Here is a 23,075-nt window from a genome sequence, read left to right as displayed (position 1 = left end):
TGGAGGGGGAGGGCAAGCAGCCAAATGTGCTCCACGTGGAAATCAATGACATGGGGATGAGGTCCTGAAGGAAGAATATAGGGTGTTAGGAAAGAAGTTAAAAAGCAGGACCTCAAGGGTGGTATTCTTGGGATTACTGCCTGTGCCACGCACTAGAGAGCGTAGGATTAGGAGAAAGATGTGGCGGATGAAAGCATGGATAAAGATTTGGGACAGGGGTTCAGATTTGTGGATCAATGGAAACTTATGGGGAAGGTCTGACTTCTACAAATAGGATGGGCTGTACATGAACTGGAGGGGGACCAATATCCTGGTAGGCAGGTTTACTAGACCTGTTGGGGGGGGGGGGGTGCTGTGGAATATCAATTAGAGTGTGGAGATTAAGGTAGAAGGATAACAAGATTGAAGGGAGAGAAATAATCAGATTGTTAAAATTAATGAAGGAGAGGGGATAGTGAACATGGATGGGAATTAAAGGAATGAATGTGGGGGACATTCTCTCAAGTGTATATATTTCAAAGCAAGGAGCATTGTAAGAAAGGTGGATGATTTTAGAACCTGGATTGACGTATGATATTCTAGCCATCAGTCAAACTTGGTTGCAAGATTCCATTGCTCTAGGCATGATAGAACGGGGTAAAAGTGGATGTCGCATTGCTTGTTAGAGAAAACATTACAGCAGTGCTATGGCAGGATAGATTGGAGGGCTCATTCAATGAGGATATTTGGGTGGAAGTGAGGAATGGGAAAGGCATGAAAACACTAATGGGGGTGTATTATAGACCCCCCCCCCCCATAGACAGAGGGAATTGGAGGAGCAAATTTGTAAGGAGATAGCATATATGTGGAGTAAATGTAAGATGGTGATTGCAGGAGATTTTAATTTTCCACACATTGATTGGGACACCCATACTATAAAAGGACTGGATGGGTTGGAGTTTGTGAAATGTGTTCAGCAAAATTTTCTAAAGTTGACTAAAGAAGAGGCAGTATTGGATTTCCTATTTGGGAATGAGATGGGTCAGGTAACAAAGGTTTGTGTTGGTCTTGTGATCATAATAGGTTAATTATGGAGAAGGATAGGGCTGGGCCTAAGGTTAAATTGGAATAATGCTAATTTCAAGGAAATGCAAAAAGATTTAGAAAGTGTTGATTGGGATCATTTATTTTCTGGGAAGGATGTCCCTGTGAGGATTAAAGGAAAGGATAGAAAATATAGAGAGTCTTGGTTTTTCACGGATATTGGGAATTTGGTTTGGAGGAAGAGGGATGTGTCCAACAGGTATAGACAGCAGGGAACAGATGAGGTGCTTGAAGAATGTAAGGTGTGAGCGTAAAACAAAACCCTAAAGAAATTAGAAAGGCCAGAAGGAGATACAAGGCTGCTTTGGCAGACAAGGTAAAAGTAAATCCAAAGGAAAAGTAAAAGAATAGTGAGGGATAAAATTGTGCCTCTTGAGGATCAGAGATGGGGGAAATTTTAAATGATTTCTTCAGTATTCACTAAGGAAAGGAATATTGAGTCAGGTGAAGTAATAAAAGTTAGTGAGGTCATGGAAAATATACAGATTAATGAGAAGATAGTACTGGCTATTTTAAAGAGAATCAAGACTGATAAACTTCCCTAGAATCTTGAGGGAAGTCAGTGTAGAAATAGCAGGGGCTCTTAACAGAAATATTTAAAATGTCATTAGCTACAGGGGAGGTGCCAGAGGATTTGAAGGTAGTCATGATGTTCCACTGTTTTAAAATGGCTCTAAAAGAAAACTGGGTAATTATAGGCCTGTGAGTCTGATGTCAGTGGTAGATAAATTAATGGAGAATGTTAGGGATGGAATATACAATTATTTGGATAACCAGGGACTGATTAGGAGTAGTCAACATGGTTTTTGTATGTGGTAGATCATGTTCAACAAATCTTATTGAATTTTTTGAGGAGGTTACAAAGAAGATTGACAAAGGGAAGGTGGTGGATGTTGTCTATATGAACTTTAGTAAGGACTTTGATAAGGTTCCGCATAAGAGTTAGTTAGGAAGGTTCAATCATTTGGTATTAATGTTGAAGTAGTGAAATGGACTCAATAATGGTTGGATGGGAGATGCCAGAGAGTAGTGGTGGTAAATTGTTTGTCAACTTAGAGGCCAATGACTAGTGGAGTGCCTCAATGATCGGTACTGGGTCCATTGTTGTTTGTCATATATATTAATGATCTGGATGATAGGTAAATTGGATACTAAGATTGGTGGTGTTGTGAACAATGAGGAAGATTTCATAGCTTGCAGTTGGTTAGAGTGGGCTGAAAGATGGCAGGTGCTTCATTTTGGTAGGACTAATCAACAAAGGTCCTATATGTTAAATGGTAGACAATTGAGGAGTGCAGTAGAACAAAGGGATTTTGGAAGTCTGGTACATAATTCCCTGAAAGTGGAGTCACATGTAGATAGGATGATGAAGAAAGCTTTTGGTATGTTGACCTTCATAAATCTGAGTATTGAATACATGAGTTGGGATATCATGTTAAAGTTGTATAAGGCATTGATGAAGCCAAATTTCGAATATTGTATGCAGTTTTCATTGCTGATTTATAGAAAGGATATCAACAAAATGGAGAGAGTGCAGAGGATATTTTCAAGAATGTTGCCAGAGTTTCCTGGAGCATGGATGATTGAGGGGTGATTTGATGGAAGTATTTAAAATTATGAGAGGGACAGATAGAGTAAATGTGGATAGGTTTTTCCATTGAGAGTGAGGGATATTTAAACAAGAGGACATGGATTGAGATTAAAGGGGGAAAAGTATAGGCGAACATGAGGGGGAATTTCTTAACTCAGATGATGGTGAGTGTGGAATGAGCTTTTGGCCAGTGGTAGATGTGAGTTTGATTTTAATATTTAAGGAAAAGTTGGACAGATATATGGATGAGAGAGATATCGAAGGTTATGGGGTGGTCACGGATCATTGGGACTAGATGTGAGAAGATATTCAGCATGGACTCAAAGGGCCATTTCTGTGCTGTAATTGTTATTTGGTAATAGTGACAGGAGGATGAGTCATATTTAAATGTTCACACTGTCACAAGTTAAAAAGGTTTTATATTTTTAGTTAAAATTTCTAACTACTTTCTTATTGTAGGCTTACCTATAATTTGGTGGGAACTAGACTGTACAAACTACAGAAATTAAATAGGAGGTGGCAAATGATTTGTCAATAGTATAAAGAAAATAGAGAGTGGGCAAGGAAAAGAAATTGTGGGGATTTTAGCTGGGTATAAAATCAGTCCAGGAAAATGGGTACATAGTTGGTAGTCCCTGAAAACAGAGATACAGAGTCCAAATGGTTAAAAAAAAAACCCAGCAACTTTAATAAATTATTGAGGAGATGCTTGTGGGATAAAAACTGCAGGTAGTTATCAAATCAGGAATGCTAAGGGCTCTAAATACATTGAAGAAAACACCAGTGATAATTCACAGCAATTTAAAGAAGGAAACCATTATTGACTTTTTTTGGTCTTGTAGCAATCTGAACATGAAATGGAGTGGTAAAATTTCGGATGAACTTCCAGCGTGTGACTAAAAAATGTCAATAAATGGTTTAAGATGTGCAATTTGGAGCAGCTCAAGGAGATAAATCATGTGAGGATAGGTAGCAAATATCCCATTTATGTCCCAATGCCTCATGCTGAATGGAACCAGGATAATGAGCTGTCAATAAAAGGATTCCACAGGTTTCATTCCTGGAGAATGACTGTTCACAATCAACCCATAGTTTCTCTGTCTCTGCATGTGTTCATGTGCATCTCTCTCTCACATGCCTGTTTCTTCCCTCTAGTCCATATCTCTATCTTCCTCCCTTCTCCTCTAGACCATATAACAATTACAGCATGGAAACAGGCCACCTCAGTCCTTCAAGTCCGCACCGTACCCTCCTCTAGTCCCTCATACCTGCACCTTGCCTGTAACCCTCCATTCCCCTCCCATCCCATCCATATACCTATCCAATTTTTCCTTAAATGACAAAATGGACCCTCTGCCACTACTTCTCCCAGAACTTCATTCATACAGCCAACACTCTTCTGAGTGAAGAAGTTCCCCCTCATGTTACTTTTTAAATTTTGCCCTTTAACTCATGATCTCTTATTTCAATCTCTCCTACCCTCAGGGAAAAAAAGCCTATTCACATAAATTCTTATCTATCCGCCTCATAATCTTAAAAACCTCTATCAAATCCTCCCTCAACCTTCTACACTCCAAGGAATAAAGTCCTAATCTGCTCAATCTTTCTTTGTAATCTAGATTCTGAAACCCAGGTAGCATTTTTTTGTAAATCTTTGCATTCTCTCTACCTTGTTGATATCCTTCCTATAATTTGGGGACCAGAACTGCACAAGATATTCCAAATTTGGCCTCACCAATGCCTTGAACAGTCTCAAAATCACCTCCCAAATCTTGTATTCTATGCTTTGATTTATAAAGGCCAGCAAACTAAAAGCCTTCTTCACTACCCTAGCCACATAAGATTCTAACTTCAGGGAATGATGAACCATTCATCCTCGATCTTTCTGCTCCACTGCATTCTTCAATGCCCTCCCGTTTACTGTGTATGTCCTGTTTTGATTATTCCTTCCAAAATGAAGCACCTCACACTTATCAGCATTAAACTCCATCTGCCATCTTTCAGCTCACTCTTATAAGCTGTCCAAATCCTTTTGCAATCTTTGAAAATCTTCTTTGTTATCCACAATTCCACCTATTTTAGTATCATCTGCATATTTACTAATCCAATTTATCACCCCATCATCCAGATTATTAATATAAATGTCAAACAGCAAGGGACCCAATACAGATCCCTGAGGCACACCACTCGTTACCGGCCTCCAGTCAGTTATCCACTACGACTCTCTGGCATCTCCCTCCAGCCACTGTGAAATCCATTTGACTATCTCAAAGTAAATAACTAGCACATGAACCTTCTTAACTTACTTTCCATGCAGAACCTTATCAAAGGCCTTACTGAAGTCCATGTAGACAACATCCACTGCTTCCCCCTCATCAACATTTCTAGTCACCTCTTCAAAAATATTTTTAACAAGATTGGTCAAACATGACCTTCCACGCACCTGTGTTGAGTGTTCCTGATATATATATATATATATATATATATATATATATATATAATCTCTAAGAATGCTTTCCATTAACTTAGCTACCACAGACGTTAAACTTACTGGCGGATAATTGCTAAACTTGCTCCTCAAACCCTTTTTAAACAAAGGAACCACGTGTGCAATACACCAATTCTCCGGCACTATACCCACCAGTAATGACATTTGAAAAATCACTGTCAGAACGGTGGCTATTTCCTCACTAACTTCTCTCAAGGTCCTGGAGACATCCACTTTTATATGCTTTAAAAACTCCAATACTTCCTCTTTCTTAATCATTACAATTTTCATAATTACCCTCTTTGCTTCCTTTACACCACACAATTCAACATCCTTCTCCTTAGTGAATACCAAATAAAATAACGTTCAAAATCTCCCCCATCTCATTTGGCTCCACACAGTTGTCCGCTCTGATTCTCCAATGGACCAATTTTATCCCTCACTCTCCTTTTACTATTAACATATTTATAGAAACCTTTTGGATTTATTTTCACCCTGTTTACTATAGCTTCCTCATATCTTCTTTTAACTTTTCTAATTTCTTTCCTAAGATTCTTTTTAGATTCAATGTATTCTCCGAACATCTTATTTCCCTGTTTCTTATATTTATTGTAGGTCTCCCTCTTTTTTTTCCAAACCAAGTTTCCAATATCCCTTGAAAACCATGGCTCTCTCAAACTTTTGACTCTACCTTTTATCCTGACAGGAACATAAAGATTTTGTCTTCTCAAAATCTCACCTTTAAAAACTCAATTTCTCTACTACATCCTTCCCATAAAACAAATCGTCCCAATCCACTCTTAGTAAATCCTTTCTCATCTCCTCAAATCTAGCTTTTCCCCAGCCAAAAACAATCTTAGGACCTGACCTATCCCTTTCCATAATTATATTGAAGCTAATGGTACTATGATCACTGGATCCAAAACATACCTCTGTCACCTGACCTCTCATTCCCCAACAATAGATCTAACATTGCCCCTTCTCTAGTCCATACCTCTACATATTGCTGTAAAATAAAGATCCTGCAAATATTTTACAAATTCCAATCTATCCAGCCCTTTCACAGAATGACCTTCCCAATCAATATTTGGAAAATCAAAATCTCCCACTATCACAACCTTGTGCTTATTACAAATATCTGCTATTTCCCTATAAATTTGCTCCTCTAGTTCTCGCTCTCCATTAGGTGGTCTATAATACACCCGTATAAGTGACTACCCCCTGTCCCATTCCTCAATTCCACCCATAGAGCCTCCCTGGACGAGGCTCCTCCAATCTATCCTGCCTAAGCACCGCAATATTTTCCCTGACACGCAATGCTACACCACCCCCTCTTGCCTCTCCAATTCTATCACACTTAAATTAACGAAATCCAGGAATATTTAGCTGCCAACACACCCCTCCTACAACCCTGTTTCACTAATCGCTACCATGTCATACTGCCAAGCGCCTCTCCACACCCTCAGTTCATCCACCTTCCTTACAATGCTCCAAGCATTAAATTATATGCATTTCAGAGATTTCCCACTTTTTATTCTCTGTTTGCCCCTATCTTTACAAAAAACTCTATTATGTTCTTTTTCTATCATTTCCCTCTATTTTCGTACAGAGCATCTTCCTTTTCCATCACCTGCCTATCTACCCCCAAACTTTGTCTACAAGCTTTCTCTATTTTGCAATCTAACCTTCTCCTTGCTGTTCTCCTTCACTTGGTTCCCTCCCTCCAAACATTCTAGTTTAAAATCTCCTGAGTAGCTTTAGCGAATGTCCCCGCCAGGATCCTGCTCCCCCTGGGGTTCAAGTGCAACCCATCCATCCTGTACAGGTCCCACCTCCCCCAAAAAAGGTTCCAGAGATCCAGAAACTTGAATCCCTGCCCCTTGCTTCATCCCTTCAGCCATGCATTCATCCGTCACCTCACTAATTGTCTGAAATTCTGTTAGAAACTTTGCATACTTCAGTAAATATTGTTTCAAACTCTTTGCTCTTCCTGTTGGAGTCCCACTTACAATTACCATACTTTATTTGCACCATTTTGATAGCTTAGTTCAGAACAAATATAATCTGTCTACTTTCAATAATACCACCACACTCCTAAAGGCAGCAATGATCACTTCTCTCCTCGCTCATGCTTCTGAGTTCACCAGGAGGATGAGCAAACAATTTCTCCCAGGCCAACATCTGCAGTACTGAAACCCTCATTTCAAACAGCAAAATGGGGCAGGCCATTTCACTTCATTGTGATCTCCACTACATTAGAGAGATTGGGTGCAGACTGGGAGAGTGCTTCACTGCGTACCTCGGCTCTGTCTGCTGCAATAGTGTGGATCTCCCAGCTGCCACTCATTTCAATTCTCTACCCATTCCCTTGCTGACATGTCTGCCCCTGGTCTCGTGCACTGCCAGACTGAGACGTATTATTCACAGAACCAAAGTAAAAGACACTATAATCTGAGCTCTGATATGACCATGAATTACCAGGCAATCAAGTGAAAAGATTCCAAGATGTTCCCAAAGAATGCAACATCCTCATTGCTCCTTGGAATCTCTGACCCATGACTGTTCAAAGTGGAGAAGGGACATTCAGGATGGTATTAATAACCATAAAGTGATGTGTTAGGAAAGAAAGAAGGGCATAACCTCACAAATAATCTACTGGGCCCACCGTGGGCAGCATGGTTAGTGTGGCAGATGCTGTTACAGGACCAAGAGTTTGAATCCCGTGCAGACTGTAAGGAGTTTGTACATTCTCCCCGTGCCTGTGTGGGGTTTCCCCATGGGTTCTAGTTTCCTTCCAACGTTCAAAAAAAAAGTATCAGGCTGTACGTCAATTGGGTGCAATTTGGCGGCACAGGCTCGTGGGCCTGGGCTGTACGTCTAGATTTAAATTTAAACCCCATCAGCAAACACATACCCCATAAATGGAAATCTGCACTTCCCGCAATAGCTGCCAAAGAACTGAAGTTGTCAATTGCAAGGAATTGCTTTGGAAGAATGAAATGAAAGGTTTGGGGGAGATGGTTTGAAACCAGGTGACTGGGACCAGCTTGGGTGGCATAGGCAATTTGGGTCAAGGGGCCCGTTTCCATGCTGTCTAAATTAATGCCCTAATCTGGATATTCTTCAAGATTTAACATTAGCATTATTTTAAACTAATCAATCAACAAACATTGCTTCTCCACATTAAACAATTTAAATAGAATGAATATATGTGGTATTTACTCTGCAATCTTCATCATAATATTTGAAATCTTTACACCCCTGTAGTAACAATATTAAAACATAAAGACTCTAAGATAAGTCTATTTATTTAAAACATTTTGCTGTTTAATTGCATTACTTAAGTAAATAAAACAAATCTTACCTTGCTCCAGTAACTGATTTCTCCCTTTCTTTTGATGGAGCTGCTCTACCAGTTAAGCTGAGTTTACATTATCCTGTCCCACTGGATTCTATGAATAATATTCAGAGAGGAACTGGGGCAGCAAACGCATGAGCAGCACATTGGAGGGTATTACTGCTGATTTAAGCCAACGTGAGTAATGGACTTTGGCACATCCATTGAGATATGCAGGCAACTGTCTGGCAATGGGTTAAATTACCTGCATCAGTAGAACTGGTGGAACAAAAACTTGAGGCAAGATTTGAAGAGCATCTTAGAAGAGAAGAGAGAGGACCATAGCTTCAACAAGGTACCGTTAAAAGATGCAGCTGTCAAAAGTGTAACAATGGATATTAGAGATGCATTATAGCCAAAGATGAAGAAACCAGGATTTCACTTGAGGAGCATCCAAAGTGAAAACTGTAGTTGAAAGAAAGTGCAAGGTTTTGGTGGTATTTTAAAACAAGGATTAAAAAAATAAAAGTAAGGTAGTAGGATACAATGCAGAATGTGGTGAGAAAAAGAGCAGCAGAGAAAGTGTATGGTTAGCAAAGTTTTACCTGACTTCAGGTTTACAGAGGTCAATGTCTACAAAAGATGCATCGAAAATTGAAAGCATACACTGAACTTCTTGCCAGTTGAATCAAAGAACATTTTTATTGTACGCAGAAAATAAAACCCAAATTGTATAAATGTACAAAAATCTATGAACCACAATTTTTAACCAATGTCAGTGCCTTTAATATTGGTCTATGCATGAACTGACAAAACTAGTGAAGACGTAGCAAAATGTGAAGTTAACATCAAAATAATAAATTACAGCTCAAGGACGAGTGAAAATTACACTTTTACAAGGAAGTTCTAAATTGACAGGAATTTATATTTGGAGATAGTGGTCCTACCAGGTGCACAAGCTATTAAATACACGTATACTTAGAACCTTTTCTATTTTAACTCCCTCAAGGGGATTCATCCAGTTCATTCAACAAGTGATAATCTGTCAAGAATCACATTGATGTGTCACTGGTTGACAGCCTATTAAAGTAAGGCCTCAGAGACAAGACTGATCTACTCCCAACTTGCACTAGTTTGCATTTTAGTGACCTAGGATTTTGATTCCGAGATCAGGATCAATCCTTTATTATTGTGCCTCCAAGTCTAGATTATTAATTTTTTTCAGAACCTTACTGTGCTTGTTTTCAACCAGAACAAATACAATGGATTGAATGACCTCTTTCTGTGTTATGGACATTCATTGATTTGCCCCATAGTATTTGTATCAATGATGTAAAAATACTATCCAATTACAAATAAACATCCATCATCTTTGTTCCCCTCTCCAAGGATGCTGACTGACCTACTGAATATTTATAGAATGTTGTGTTCTTAATTCAAATGTCCAGCATCAGCAGTATTTTCTTTTGAATTATTTGCACTCCCTTCCCCTATCAGAATTTCCTTTGCAAACCCCTTTTCTGTTTTAAAAAAAAATTTTTTAGCCTGTGTATTCAAGGTCAGAACAATGTGCAGTATTAAACGCCAGGAATTTTACCGCATTTCTAAAAGCTTCCCCCAGCTGACATCTTAGGGCATCCATTGGTTAAGTCTTTGAATTAGTAGACAGAGGTCTGTAAAATTGATCCCAAGTGCTACCATGATGACTGAGATGATTAAATTCACAATTAAATTTGGAATGAAAATTTGCTAGATTAAGAAATTATGACAAAGGAACCAGACTTCAGAACAACTGGAGACACACAATAAATCATGAACATTTTGTTTTAAAGCAACAAATTTAGCAGATTAAAGCCAGGCCCCTCCTTGACTGTCTGAGCAAGCAGCTTGTTGGGTACAGACAGCAGTCTCCCAACATTCAGTTTCATTGGCCTGGTTACCTTCAAATCCAATTTTTTTTTTGTATATTCCAGATGTTACATTAAAAGTAGTAGAAAATTAATCATAGTTTCTTTTTAGATGCTTGTCATGATGATGACCTTCTAAAGTAACTACAAACACATTACATTTCCATGCTGGTTGATATGACCAAATGACATGGATTTGAGATTGTTAAAAGAACATGGTTAGAGTCCTCAAGGAGAGCTGGATAAAAAATAGATACGAGTAAAGGTCAAGGAAGACGCTTCAGTAGTAATGATCACAAGGTCGTTGGATAGATATCTGTAAAGAACACATCAATAGGCCTACTTGGAGGACACGGTAAAATCATACACATGCACACACTTTTGACCAAATTGTCTCTTTCAGTAAATGAAGTTTCTGTGAAAATAAAACACAGTTCTCCATGTCTGCCATTCTGAATAAGGAGAAATTTGCAGCTACAAGTTCACCAGAAGCCCCTTCAGTTGCACATGCTGTTGTTGTGTGCTCCAGTGACTGCAACACACTGACTGCAGAAAAAGTCATTAACATGCCAGCAAAACCAAGAACTGGACTGTCAAGGAGTGAGGTATTCAGTCCCTGAACCCACTCCAACATCTGATCAGTTCATGGCTCATCTCATGACTTTTCCCAGACTTTATTGCATACCCCTTGATACTTTCAGAGACTAAGAATCAAAGTTAAATTTTTGCTGGTGTGCAAACGATTCCTATTTTGATGGAAGGAGGTGGAAAGTCCAATAATTGTCTACCACTGTGTAAAAGATCAAATAAATAGCATTATACTTTGTTGTGAGTTTTCCCTATACATGAAACCAATCTGTTCAAATTGAGTTCTCAGTTTTATCACCATCACACCAACCTCCCACCTTTTCATTATCTACATCTCCTACTGCCAAGGAAAGGCAGACAACATACTGAAGACCCATTCCATCCCAGACACATTCTCCTTTCCCTCCTCCCACGTGTGAAATAATCGGGCTGCTGAACACAGCAAATTGTGCAGAAGATAAGGAGAGTCTGCAGAGAGCTATAGATAGGTTAATCAAGTGGGCAAGGGTCTGGCACATGGAGTACAAGGTTGGGAAATGTGAGGTTATTCCACTTTGGAAAGAAAAATAGATTATAATTTAAATGGAAAGCGATTGCAGCATGCTGTCATGCAGAAGGGCTCGGGAGGGCTTGTGCATGAAATACAAAAGATTGGTTTGCAGGTGCAGCAGATGATCAAGAATGTTGGCCTTCATTGCTCGAGGGATTGAACTTAGGAGCAGGGAGGTTGGTTATGTTGCAGCTGTGCAGGTTACTGGTGAGGCTGCATCTAGAGTACTGCGTTCTCCTTACTTGACGAAGGATGTACCGATTTTGGAGTACTGTGTTCTCCTTACTTGACGAAGGATGCATCGATTTTGGAGGCAGTGCAGAAAAGTTTCACCACATTGATTCCAGGGATGAGGGGTAAGCCAATGGGGAGAGATTGAGTCGTCTGGGACTGTACCCGCTAGATTTTGAAAATGGCAGTGCTGCTGGAGCCACTGTAACAGTAGCACTGACATTGGTGTAGACCCACAGACAGCAGAGATATAGCGCTCCAACCACCTAGTTCACTGCCATCAGCTCTGCACAGACTTTGAATGGCTAATTAAAGGAGCGAATGGTAGTTTTATTTGAAATCCCATGACCAAGATGGCAGCACCTATGATCGGTAGCAGCTACGAGGGATTGCAGACTCCAGGGGAGCGAAGGACCAGAAGACCATCCCCCATCTAAGAAGTAGAAGCAGAGGCGGCGATCCATGGGACGGTGACCATGGCGGCAGACCAGCTGAAATACCCACGCATGCAGTGGGCTGCTGGTGACTCGAGGCGAGGAACCCAGAGGCTGTGGCCTGCTGGAGACTGATGTCGGGAGACGTGCCAGGCTGCAGACTGCTGGAGTCTAGCTCAAAACTGGCTGAAGGGGTACCAGTTATTGGAACTGGGATGTGAGGGGGTCCTGAAGGCACTGAGGGGTTCCTGACCTTGTCAGAGGTTTGAATCTGGATCTCAGGTTGCCAATGGTTTAGACTGGACTCTGTGTGGTTGAGAAAGTGCGGCAGGCAAATCTATGGACACTCGATGACTCTGGGGGGACTCTCCTTTGCTTCTTCCTCTGACTGTAAGAAGTGCTTCAGGCAATTTCTGCCAATGGCGAATCTGTCTGCCTTACATCAGGCAAAGCAATTTCATGTAATATGACACAGGTTTATTACAATGACAATAAATTGAATTTTGAATCTTGATCTTGGAATTCAAAAGAATGAGGGGGATCTTATAAGAACATATAAAATTATGAAAGGCATAGATAAGATAGAGGTAGGTCAGTTGTTTCCATCGGTGGGGGAGACTAGAACTAGGGGACATGGCCTCAAGGTTGAGGATAGTAGATTTAGAATGGAAAAGAGGAACTGCTTTTCCCAGGGGGTGATGAATCTATGGAATTTGCTGCCCATTGAAATAGTGGAGCCTGTTCCAGTAAGTATATTTATGACAAAGTTGGATAGATTTTTTTACATAGTAAGGGAATTAAGGGATATGGAGAAAAGGCAGGTAAGTGGAGAGATGAGCATATCATCAAGTCAGCCAGGATCTCATTGAATGGCAGAGCAGACTTGATGGGCTGGATGGCCACCTCCTGCTCCTATTTCTTTTGTTCTTATTTTCTCAATGGTACTCTCACGTTGCCCTTTTTCCACATTGATTGATCTTTCCATTGGAGCCCTAAATTGCAGGAAGGTGCAACATTACAAAATAGAACATAAATCAGACCACAGTACAGGCCTTGTGGGGCCGACCCATATATATGAAACCCTCCCTACCTCAACCCCATATTTTTCCCATCTAAAAGTTTCTTAAATGCCTCTATTGTTCTAGCCTCCATGAACACCCCTGACAAAGCATTCCAGGCACCCACAATTCTCTGTAAAAACTTATCCTTGATGTATCCCCCTAAACTTTCTTCTTACCCTTGATGTATCCCCCTAAACTTTCTTCTTTTTCTATAGATATATACCAAGCAGAATCACTGCAGAGACCCCTTTACCTGGACAGTAATGAGAATGTAAAACTCAGTACTACATTGCTCCAGGACATTTATTTTTCAGGGCTTGTAGCTGGTACTTCCTAGACCTGGTTGATTAGAGATAGCCTGCCAGTTAAAGGAAACTGAAGCTTCACCAAGTTCTGCACAGAGCATGGGAAGTGCCCTTTCCATTAGGAAGAGTTCAGGCTTGGACAGAGGCAAGGGGAGATTTACAAGGATTATACCAGGGCCTGAGTGTGACATCTAGGAGGAGTGACTGACCAGGCTGGCCTTAAAACAAGATAATCAAGGGGACATTTCATTAAGGTTGGTCCAGACAAGGTTATAGGAAGGACACATTTCCCTTAGCAAAGAAAACAATATCCACGGCTTATATTAAATGAAAAGATTAGAAGAGAGAGGAAAAAAAAAATCACTCAACAAGCAGTGCAAGTTTGAAGCAAATAAACTACTGGAGAAAGCCAGAAGCTTGAGCAAGATCTGTGGAGGTAAAGGATGGTCAACATTTCGCATTGATCAGGATGGAGAGTGTAGTGGGGAGACAGTCAGTATAGAAGTGAGAGGGAAGAGAGTCGGCAGCTGGCCAGAACATGGTGATAGAACAGAAATGGAAATAGTGGCAGCAGACTCAGAGAATTCACGACATACCTACCACCTGAAAGAATGACAATCCTCACCACATTTGGGGAGCATGATTATCATAGCAGTTAACACAATCCTATTACAGTGTCAGAAACCTGGCTTCAAATCCACTATTGTCCGAAGGAGTTTGAATGTTTACCCCTTGTCCATGTGGATTTACCCTGGGTGCTCCAGTTTCCTGCCACTTTCCAAATACAGATGTGGTTAGTCGGGTCATTGGTCACATGGGTGTATTTGGGTAGCGTGGGCTCCTGGGCTGGAAGGGCCTGTTACTGTGCTGTACCTCTAAATTTAAAATTGAAAGTATCTGGACAAATGCTTAAAATGTCATTACGTGCAGGGCTCTGGAGTAAAAGCTGGAAAGTAGGATTTACACATAATCCACATGAACAAGATGACTAAACTATTCCTATTGGCACTAAGGAAGGATTATATTACACACTGAACTGAGACAAAGAGCAGAACATCATCATTCCATGTCCTGGTCAGCTCGATACAACCGGGAGCTGCCTTTCTGTGCATTATAACCAACTTGTAAATCTTTGTGGAACCTAGCCATCTTTTTTACAGGAATGTCAAGCTGTCTTTAACTTGTGTATTTATTGAAGACCACCACAGAAGAGATTTATGTGTTTGAGCTTTTTGCATCCACGATTCACAGGATAAGGAGTTAAATCACATGAAAGTGATTTAATTTAATTCATATTAAGAAAATGAATCTCACTCTACATTAGTCATAACAGCTGCCAGGTCTGATTATAAATTGCCATTGCAGTATTAAGTCAGATTCCCCTTGTTGTTAGATGCATTCCTTTACAAAACTTCCAAATTTACACGCTAATAAAAGACAAAAATTACAACCTAAATAAAATTACATTACAGAACAACGATGGTGTGCTGGTTAAGGATTTTGCTTAGAGTGTGCAGGTTACATTTTCCAAACAATAATCTTGTAAAACAAAAGGAAAAATAACACAAACTACTCACATTATACAGTAGATGTTCAGATATTTCAGTGGTTTGTACAGTGAAGTAGAGAGCTGAGAAAAACATGACACTCATTTTACACCAAAGTATTCAAAAACAACTTAAAACAGCAATGAGATGAATAAACATTCAATCAAGGATTTTTTTTGGCCGTTTAAATATGGAGGGAGGAGTGTTGGGCACATTGCTTGGTGAACTATTAAGGAATAACATAAGCTCAGCCAAAACAGATAGATGGGATTTCCATCTATCATGGGAATTCATCCCAAAATACAGAAACAGGGTTGCATTACACTCAGGATTTTGGTACAGTGGCATATCTCTCTTACTCAAGAGGATGGTAAGTATGTGGAATGAGCTGTCAGAGGAGTTATGGTTAAAAGATATTGAGTCAGGTACATGGATAGGAGAGGTTTAGATAGATATGCGGGCAAATGGGACGAGGTTGATAAGTTGGTCAGCAGGAATGTTGGGTTGAAGGGCCTGTTCCCATGCCGTACAACTCAGGCTCCTTAACAAGAAGGAAGCTATGCTGCCATGCCTGAGGCGCAATGGTGTGACAATGAGCAATGATGCAACAGGGCTTGCTACTCCAGCAAGGCTGCATTCAGCTGCTGCTAATCCAGGAATCATAAACAGCAATAAACAGCATCTTTGAGAGGAGACACAGCTGGGTGGGAAGGTGCATGATGTCCTCTTAACCACCTACCACAACTATTCAAAATATGCAGCAGTCTGAAATTGGGCATGCTGGGTGGGAGAAATACACAAATTACATGAAGCAGATCCTATGATTAAGAGAGCAAATCCATGGCACCAATGAGACAACGTAGTGATTAAAATGGAAACATCTTCCCTGGCAGGGAATGGGAAACGTGTACTCTTGCCTGACGTAATAGGATGCAGTACATTAAGCAGGTCACTGCAGGCAAAGGAGCTGCATGACTTAATAATACTTCTATGAAGTGTGCATTGATCCATTGCTTATTTATAGATTCAAGCAGTCCCCTGCTCATTCTCTTCACCTTCCTCCCATCTGGAAGATTGATGAATGTGATATCACACCACCAGATTCAAGGGCAGTTTCTTTCTTGCTATTATCAGCTCCTCAATGTATTTCACACCTGTAAAATTATTTTGCCTTTATATCTGTATCAACTGATCTATCCCATAACTCTGAACTTCTGATCTGCGTTTTTACTAGCTGTACTGTAAATGAATTGTCCAGCTGGCCTGCTAGTGAAACAAAATTTCTCATTGCAGATGTGACAATAAACTTGAAAGGTTCCAACAGGTTTTCACTCCTGAGCACTGCTCGTAACTTGAATTGTTTGTAAGTCGGACGTGAACAAAAGCAGTGTGCAGAAAAGGAACAGAAACGGCTGTGGTGGGATAGCAGTTGGCACAGGAAGAGGGGCCACCAGCCGGCTTCATTGACTCAGTGAATGAGTCTACTCAGCACTCCTAGTTCCGATCAGCTTCACCCACTCCTTGAATGGTGGGGTGAGAGAAGGCATGTGGAAATGCTTCCTTCCCACCCAACACAACACGTCAGCAGTTCCACAGCAGCCAGCTAATCCATGCTGCTAATCTCCCAAATACTTGCTCATATGGGTGTCCATAGCTCAGGTATGTGTCACCTCGGAAGGACCTATACAAATGATCCAAGTGAGAGCAGTGATCCTCCCTATTCTGTTAAGACATGATCAATACAAGACTGCAGAACTGGTTACGATTGCGTGGACATGTAGCTGTATGGTGTGTTAGCTCTGTGTTAACACTGTGCTGCTACTATACTGCTCCAGTGACCTGCATTCAATCCTTACCTTTGCTGCTGTCTGGGTGGAGTTTGCATGCTCTCCCTGTAATGGCGTAACATCCCCCAGGTGTTCTGGTCTCCACTCATGTCCCAAAGACATGTAGGTTGGTTGGTTAAGTGGGTGCTGTGATTTGCCCCTTATGAGCAGTTGAGTGGTGGAAAGGGATGTGGGGAGAATGGGATGATGATAGATCACAGTAGATGTGCGACTGATAGCCAGCATGGATTTCATGAGCCAAAGGCCCAGTTTACGAGGCATGAGATCATGATATCTATGAAGCATCAACATTTTAAATAATGATATGAATCAGAAAACAATCAGGAGACTTCTTCTGAATGTGTATGGAAATACAGCAGTTCACAAGATAAATGAAGACATCTTTTCCAGTAAAAACAAACCCAAGCCCTCAAAGGGCAGTGATAATGTCAGGAGAAGTGAACTCCTTCCTGCGGCAGGAGAGTGCATGGAAACAACTGGTCACCCCAGGTTACCCACTCAAAGCCAACATCAGGCTAAATGTATGCTACAGGCTTTTTTTGGGGGGGGCGGGGGTGAGGTGGGGAAGGGGAAGGGGAAGAAGACCAAGGGAATTGGAATGAGATGGGTCAGGAAAAAGGCAGACCTTAAGAAGAACAGAAGAGATTAAAGAGAAAAAAATTGCATGATGAATTGGTTCAAAAGGTGTCAGGATAATACATATGATTACAGGCTGAATTTTCCAGGCCCAGTGAGAAGGATTTTCTCCACAAACCATTTTGCTTCAAGTCTATGACATCCAATAGAGGGTCTCAGATGGAACTATGTACTGCTCTAGAATGTTGAAGGCAATTACTGAAGCACTTTGCACTGTTGAAGAAGCAATGAACAAATATATCCTTTTTTGATATGGCCCTTCAAAAGGTCCCTAGCCACGAACATCAACATTGAAAGATTAAAACCGCTCTGTGAGAGCACAAAGAGACAAGGAGAAGCAGTGATTTTCCCATTCCCTTCAACCAATGCCCCAGGTTTGAAGCCAGGATCTCTAGAGTGGCTGCCGTGCATCTCAGTTACCTGATGCAGTCACTGTTCTCAAAAACGACATTGAAGATGTTGAAAGGATGATCCTGCTACCCACTGGTTCCTACTGGAAGTCACATTCAAAAGATTAGCTTGAACTGATGGGATGGGATCCCCGCCGCCACAGCTCTCTGTTTGCAGCCTTTGAATAACCTTTAGTATCACTTCAGCTTCTGAAAATAAGATCAGTAGTCAACACAAAATTATCTCCATCCCAGAAGTTGAGTCTTTGCTTCTCTTGAGATAATTGATTGTAGTCGCTCCAGTTTCAATGTTGCTCTGGACATCTCTGCCCTGTCCATCTTTTAATTCATCAGCAGATTGGAGGAATTTACATTCTCTGTCTCAGAAACTAAAATCCATTAATTTAAAGTTTGATGTGGGCTCATACAGAAAGATTCTTCCTGGGGGATGTCCTGCTCTTTCTATTGGTCCAGCTGATTGGAATCTTGCACAAAAGGAGGATATCAATGTGGTTACTCCTCTTGCACTCTGAATGCACGTTCATCTCTGAAGCAGGTCAAAGGCGATCCCTGCACAGTTCTCACAACTCCGTTGTCAACAGCCCCTTTGGCCTCACCGTCCTCTCCATATTCTTCATGGAGTTGCTGCAGGAGGCAAGCAATAAACATTTCAGTACCTTTCACACTGACTCAACAAGTCCAATTGGAAACATGCCACCAATTTCTGTTCATCTGGACACTAAGTTTGACAGCAGAGCCAAGACAGCAAAAAAAAAATACAGCAGCAATGCCACTGGCACGGACCGGGATAGCGGGGAGCAGAGATACAGTTCTACCACCAACAAGCTTTAAATAGCCTATTAAATTAGCCGATTATGTTTTTCTTTTAAATGCTGCAATCATGTGGTCCGTGCCCAAGACAGCGGCGCCAGTACTGGGCAGCGTATCTTGAGGGGTTTCAGACTCCAGTGGGGCAGTGGACCGGTGCAGGGCACTAGAAATGGGGAGACCCCCCCCACCGAGGAGAAGCATGGGAGACAACCCAATAGGAAGGTGACCATGGCATGGACCAACAAAGGGCTCAGCGGTCAAAAGACTCACACAGGCTGCGGGCAACTGGCTCAAAGGAACCAGGTATGGGAACTGGAATTCGAGAGGGTGCTCAGGACAAGAAGGGATCCTGAAGGGCCTCAGATGCTGAAGACTTCCTGATCCTTTTGGAGGTTTGGATCTGGAGCTCAGTTGCTGATGTTGTGGACGAGAATCTGTGTGGCTTGAGAGGAGTGGGAGAATTGGATATTCAGTGTCTGTGGAGGAACTCCCCTTTGCTTCGCTTTCTCCTATTGTTAGGGGTGCCATGCAATGCTCGTGGTGACAAAAGTTGAAGTATATCATGCATATAATATTTTTAATAAAACAATAAATAAAAGTGATAATAAAAGGAACCTTTGATGTCTGGCTGGGGAGTTCACCACTTGGTTCACACCAGCTCAGCATGGCACATTGATTTCAATGGGAGGTCCATTGTAAAAGTCAGCATTGCAAACATTATTTTGTTTTATTTACTGTATATTTTGACATACAAGTCAATCAGCAGATAGATTTTTAGCCTAATTTTAATGGTTTTATGGCGAACAAGTTGACCCCATTTTCAAGCTGTATGGGCCTCCCGCAGCAACCCAACATTTTTTAAAACACCCCAATTGCCAAGTAACAAAGTTTAAATTAAGCAAGTTTTAAAAAAAAGTTTAAAAGCGGTTACATTGTTCTCCCGGCAGGAGAGAACTTCGGACCTATGGCAGGAGTGACGACCTTATTCTCCCAGAGGGAGCGGGAACCTTCTGCTGCTGGGATAACGAGGTCACCGCTCCTGCTCCAGAGAAGAGGTCACTGCTTCTGCCACCTAGAAGTACTGGCGCCCTCATTCTCCCGAGAAGGAGCGATGACCTTGGCCTACGTGGCAGGAGTGCTGACCTCAGCTTACTGGGCAGAAGCAGCAGCCTCAGGCTCCTGGATAGGAGTGGGGACCTCAGGCTACATATTTATATAATGTTTGGATGGGTTATGGCGGTGCCCAGCAGTGGAGCGGTGTCAGAGGACAGCGGCTCCAGCAGTGGGGAGGTGTTTCCAAGGTCAACTAATACGCCAAATGGGCACTTCCATGGTCGACTTATACGCCAAATGAGTGTGGACTGGATTTTGAGCTGAATTTAAGGTCTCAAAGTATATCCGGCTTATGTCAACCCCTATTTTTTTTAGGGTTTTTTGACTTGATTTATATGCTGAAATATACAATAATTTACTTTTTAAGCTAACTATTCTAAACATTTTTTGAAAGAAATACAATTTTGTTGTTGAATGCCAGGAAGACTCAAATTATTTCTACATTTTAAACCACGTAAATCTGATGACTTTCAGCTCCAATCCTTGTGTGCACCTCCCCAACTCGCTCTGCACCAGTTGCTCCCTATTATTGGACATTAATGGACGGTCCAATTTTAGGTGTGACAGAGTATTTTGAGGTAGCTTGGGAGGAATTGCTAGAGGAGCTTGCACACACAAATTTTAAAACACAGAATTTGCAGGACTTTTGCAGAATACCTTTTGCAAAAGAGCAACAAAGTATTGACATACAGCTTGCCTGGGAGAACATGTGATTTTTGCAGGCAGGGGAGAATAGTTTTTTCTCTCAGAGAGAGAGGATGTGAAACAGAGAGAGAGGAGACAGAAATCAGTTCCAGAAGGACAAAGCTGGCAAACCTTTGGAAGGCAAAGGAGAAGGCTGTCTGTTTGAAAGGTGACCTGAAAGAAAGAAGATCATCTGGAGAACCCTGAAGGGGAAAAGTTTCATCAGCAAGGCTGATTGGAAAGGAATCTCTCTTTGAAAAGCAGCAAGAACCCTCCTGAGTGGTATCCATTTGCCTGTTCAGCACTAAAGACTGGTGAACTTTGTTAATGCTAACTTCTATGCACAGTACAAGAATTGCCTGCAACCAGTGAAATTGGACTGTTGTCCAAAGAATTTTTCTAATCTTAAATATACATTACACACACCTGCGCTTAATATTAGAGGGGGGATTAAATAGGTTAAGTATGTTAAGTAATAAGCTGAAGTTTAATTCTGTTTTCTTGTTCAATTAAAAACTACTTTTGTTTAAGTAACCCTGTGTTGTGGTGCATATCTATTGCTGCTGCTATTTGGGGTCCTCTGGACTCCATAACATAGGCATGAAAGCCAAAGCTCTTGACATAAATGATGGTGGGCTATAAATGTTGGGATGAGTCAGAAAGACTCAAGGCCACAAATCTACAGATTACTACAGAGGGCATCTGTGAAGGAAATTAAAATGGTCAAACATGAAATCAATGGAACACAGCAGTGACATCTGTGAAGGAAATTAAAATGGTCAAACATGAAATCAATGGAACACAGCAGTGAGGACTAGAGGTTGTTATTAAGAATGCTAGTGGATCCTAATACATAATGGAATACGCAAGTCAATCTCACAAGATGCTGCAAGCTTTAAGGTTGTGCTGTTTGGCTCACTCTGAAATAATTTTCATTCCATCAGCCATTTAATTTTCTAAGGGGCAGTGAGAAAAAGAACCTGCATCTAAGGACAGAATGTGAGGCAAGTGCCACAGAGTAGTTGTGATCTTGGGCCCTCCAATATTGCTTTCTCCATGCTCTCCTACACCCCCACTTGCTTCAAACCTCCAGCTCCACTATATCCACCTCTCCCCTATCTGCTCAATCATTGCCTTTCCTCTCAATTCCCTTCAGTGCTCAGCTAATTATAGATGACTTCTAAATTGAACAGAACATAAAGAAAATTAAATAAGCTACATATATTCTCTCAACCTCACTAATGCATTTTTTGAAGTGTCATGTCAGCAGAACATTGATTTCTGTTTCTCTCTCTCTCACACACACACACACACACACACACACAGACATTGTTAAACAAATTTAGTGTCACAATTCTGGGAATTAGTTATAAAAGCAGCACCAGACTTTGGAGTAGCAAAATAAAAAGGAACAAAGCGATCAGAGATCACAGTTCAATTGATAACTTTAAATTTATAATTGGCTTTTCTTATATTAAAAAAAATCAGCTTATTTGATTTTAGGAAGTTCAGTTATATTAGAAAAAGACAAAAACATGATTGATTTGTTCAAAGTGGTGTTAAATTTTATGTGGATGGAGTAACCAGCATAAGTGGGCAGCTCTTTTGTATCACACAGAATATTATCTTCAACATTAAACACAACTGCCATAAAACTTAATTACACTGGACAACGAAGATTTTGCTTCCTGAATACTTTTGGTTATATTTTATGGATTTTGGGCTGTTAATCACAAAAATCGCCTGAAAATGTACCTTTTTTTAAAAAAAGGATATAACCCATTTTTGTGATTTTTATCATACTTTAAGTCTACTCGGATATTTCCCACAAAGCAAGCTGCTTTGGTCAGTCCAAGCATGTCTCAGTGAGGGTACTTAGGCCTGGAAGGCATTTTTTTACATTTAAAATTTTTTAATTTAGACGTACAGCACAGTAACATCCTATTGACCTACACCCTTGATATGTTTTAAACAGTGGGAGGAAACTAGAGCCCCTGAGGAAAACCCACGAAAGAATGTACAAACTCCTTATGGACAGTGTGGGATTCAAACCCCGGTCCCAATCGCTGGTGCTGTAACAACATTGCACTAACTGCTACACTAACCATGCTGCTCCATTTAAAGATATTGTTGAGAATTTTCTTGGGAACTACAGAATACCAAACTACATCCTGCTGATGAACAATACACTTCAAGCAGACAAAACCATGAAATGAAACATGTCATTGCAAATTCATTTTCTGCATTTGCACTTGGACTTCTTCCCTGCTGATCTTGGTGTAGTCAGTGAAGAACCTACTGAAGGGTTTCACCAGGATATTGCAACCATGGAAAAGCAGTATCAGGGTGACTGGAATCTATCAATGCTGGCCAACTATTGTAGGACACTGACACGAGAGGCATCAGATGTTGAGTAGCAGCAAATCATGTGTTAGCATCATTATGCGACTAAG

The 23,075-nt window shown here is 40.9% G+C and overlaps 1 protein-coding gene across 7 annotated transcripts in view; it reads right to left on the bottom strand.

Moving 5' to 3' along the window:
* Window positions 1-9,194: 9,194 nt before the first annotated feature.
* Window positions 9,195-23,075, bottom strand: part of epb41l5 (erythrocyte membrane protein band 4.1 like 5) — a 208,660-nt gene continuing 194,779 nt past the window's right edge. For 3 of the 7 annotated variants that reach the window (XM_069934871.1, XM_069934872.1, XM_069934875.1), the window contains exon 25: window positions 13,227-18,639. In XM_069934871.1, coding sequence (XP_069790972.1) covers window positions 18,576-18,639 — 64 coding nt within the window. In that variant the 3' untranslated portion in view covers window positions 13,227-18,575. Of the gene's footprint in view, window positions 13,202-13,226; window positions 18,640-23,075 lie in introns of those variants that run through there. The other 4 variants (XR_011356621.1, XR_011356619.1, XR_011356620.1 and 1 more) reach the window with 4 other exon arrangements.

Source organism: Narcine bancroftii, chromosome 4, assembly GCF_036971445.1.
Source record: "Narcine bancroftii isolate sNarBan1 chromosome 4, sNarBan1.hap1, whole genome shotgun sequence".
NCBI classification, from domain to species: Eukaryota; Metazoa; Chordata; class Chondrichthyes; order Torpediniformes; family Narcinidae; genus Narcine; species Narcine bancroftii.
This window is presented reverse-complemented; position numbering and strand designations above follow the sequence as displayed.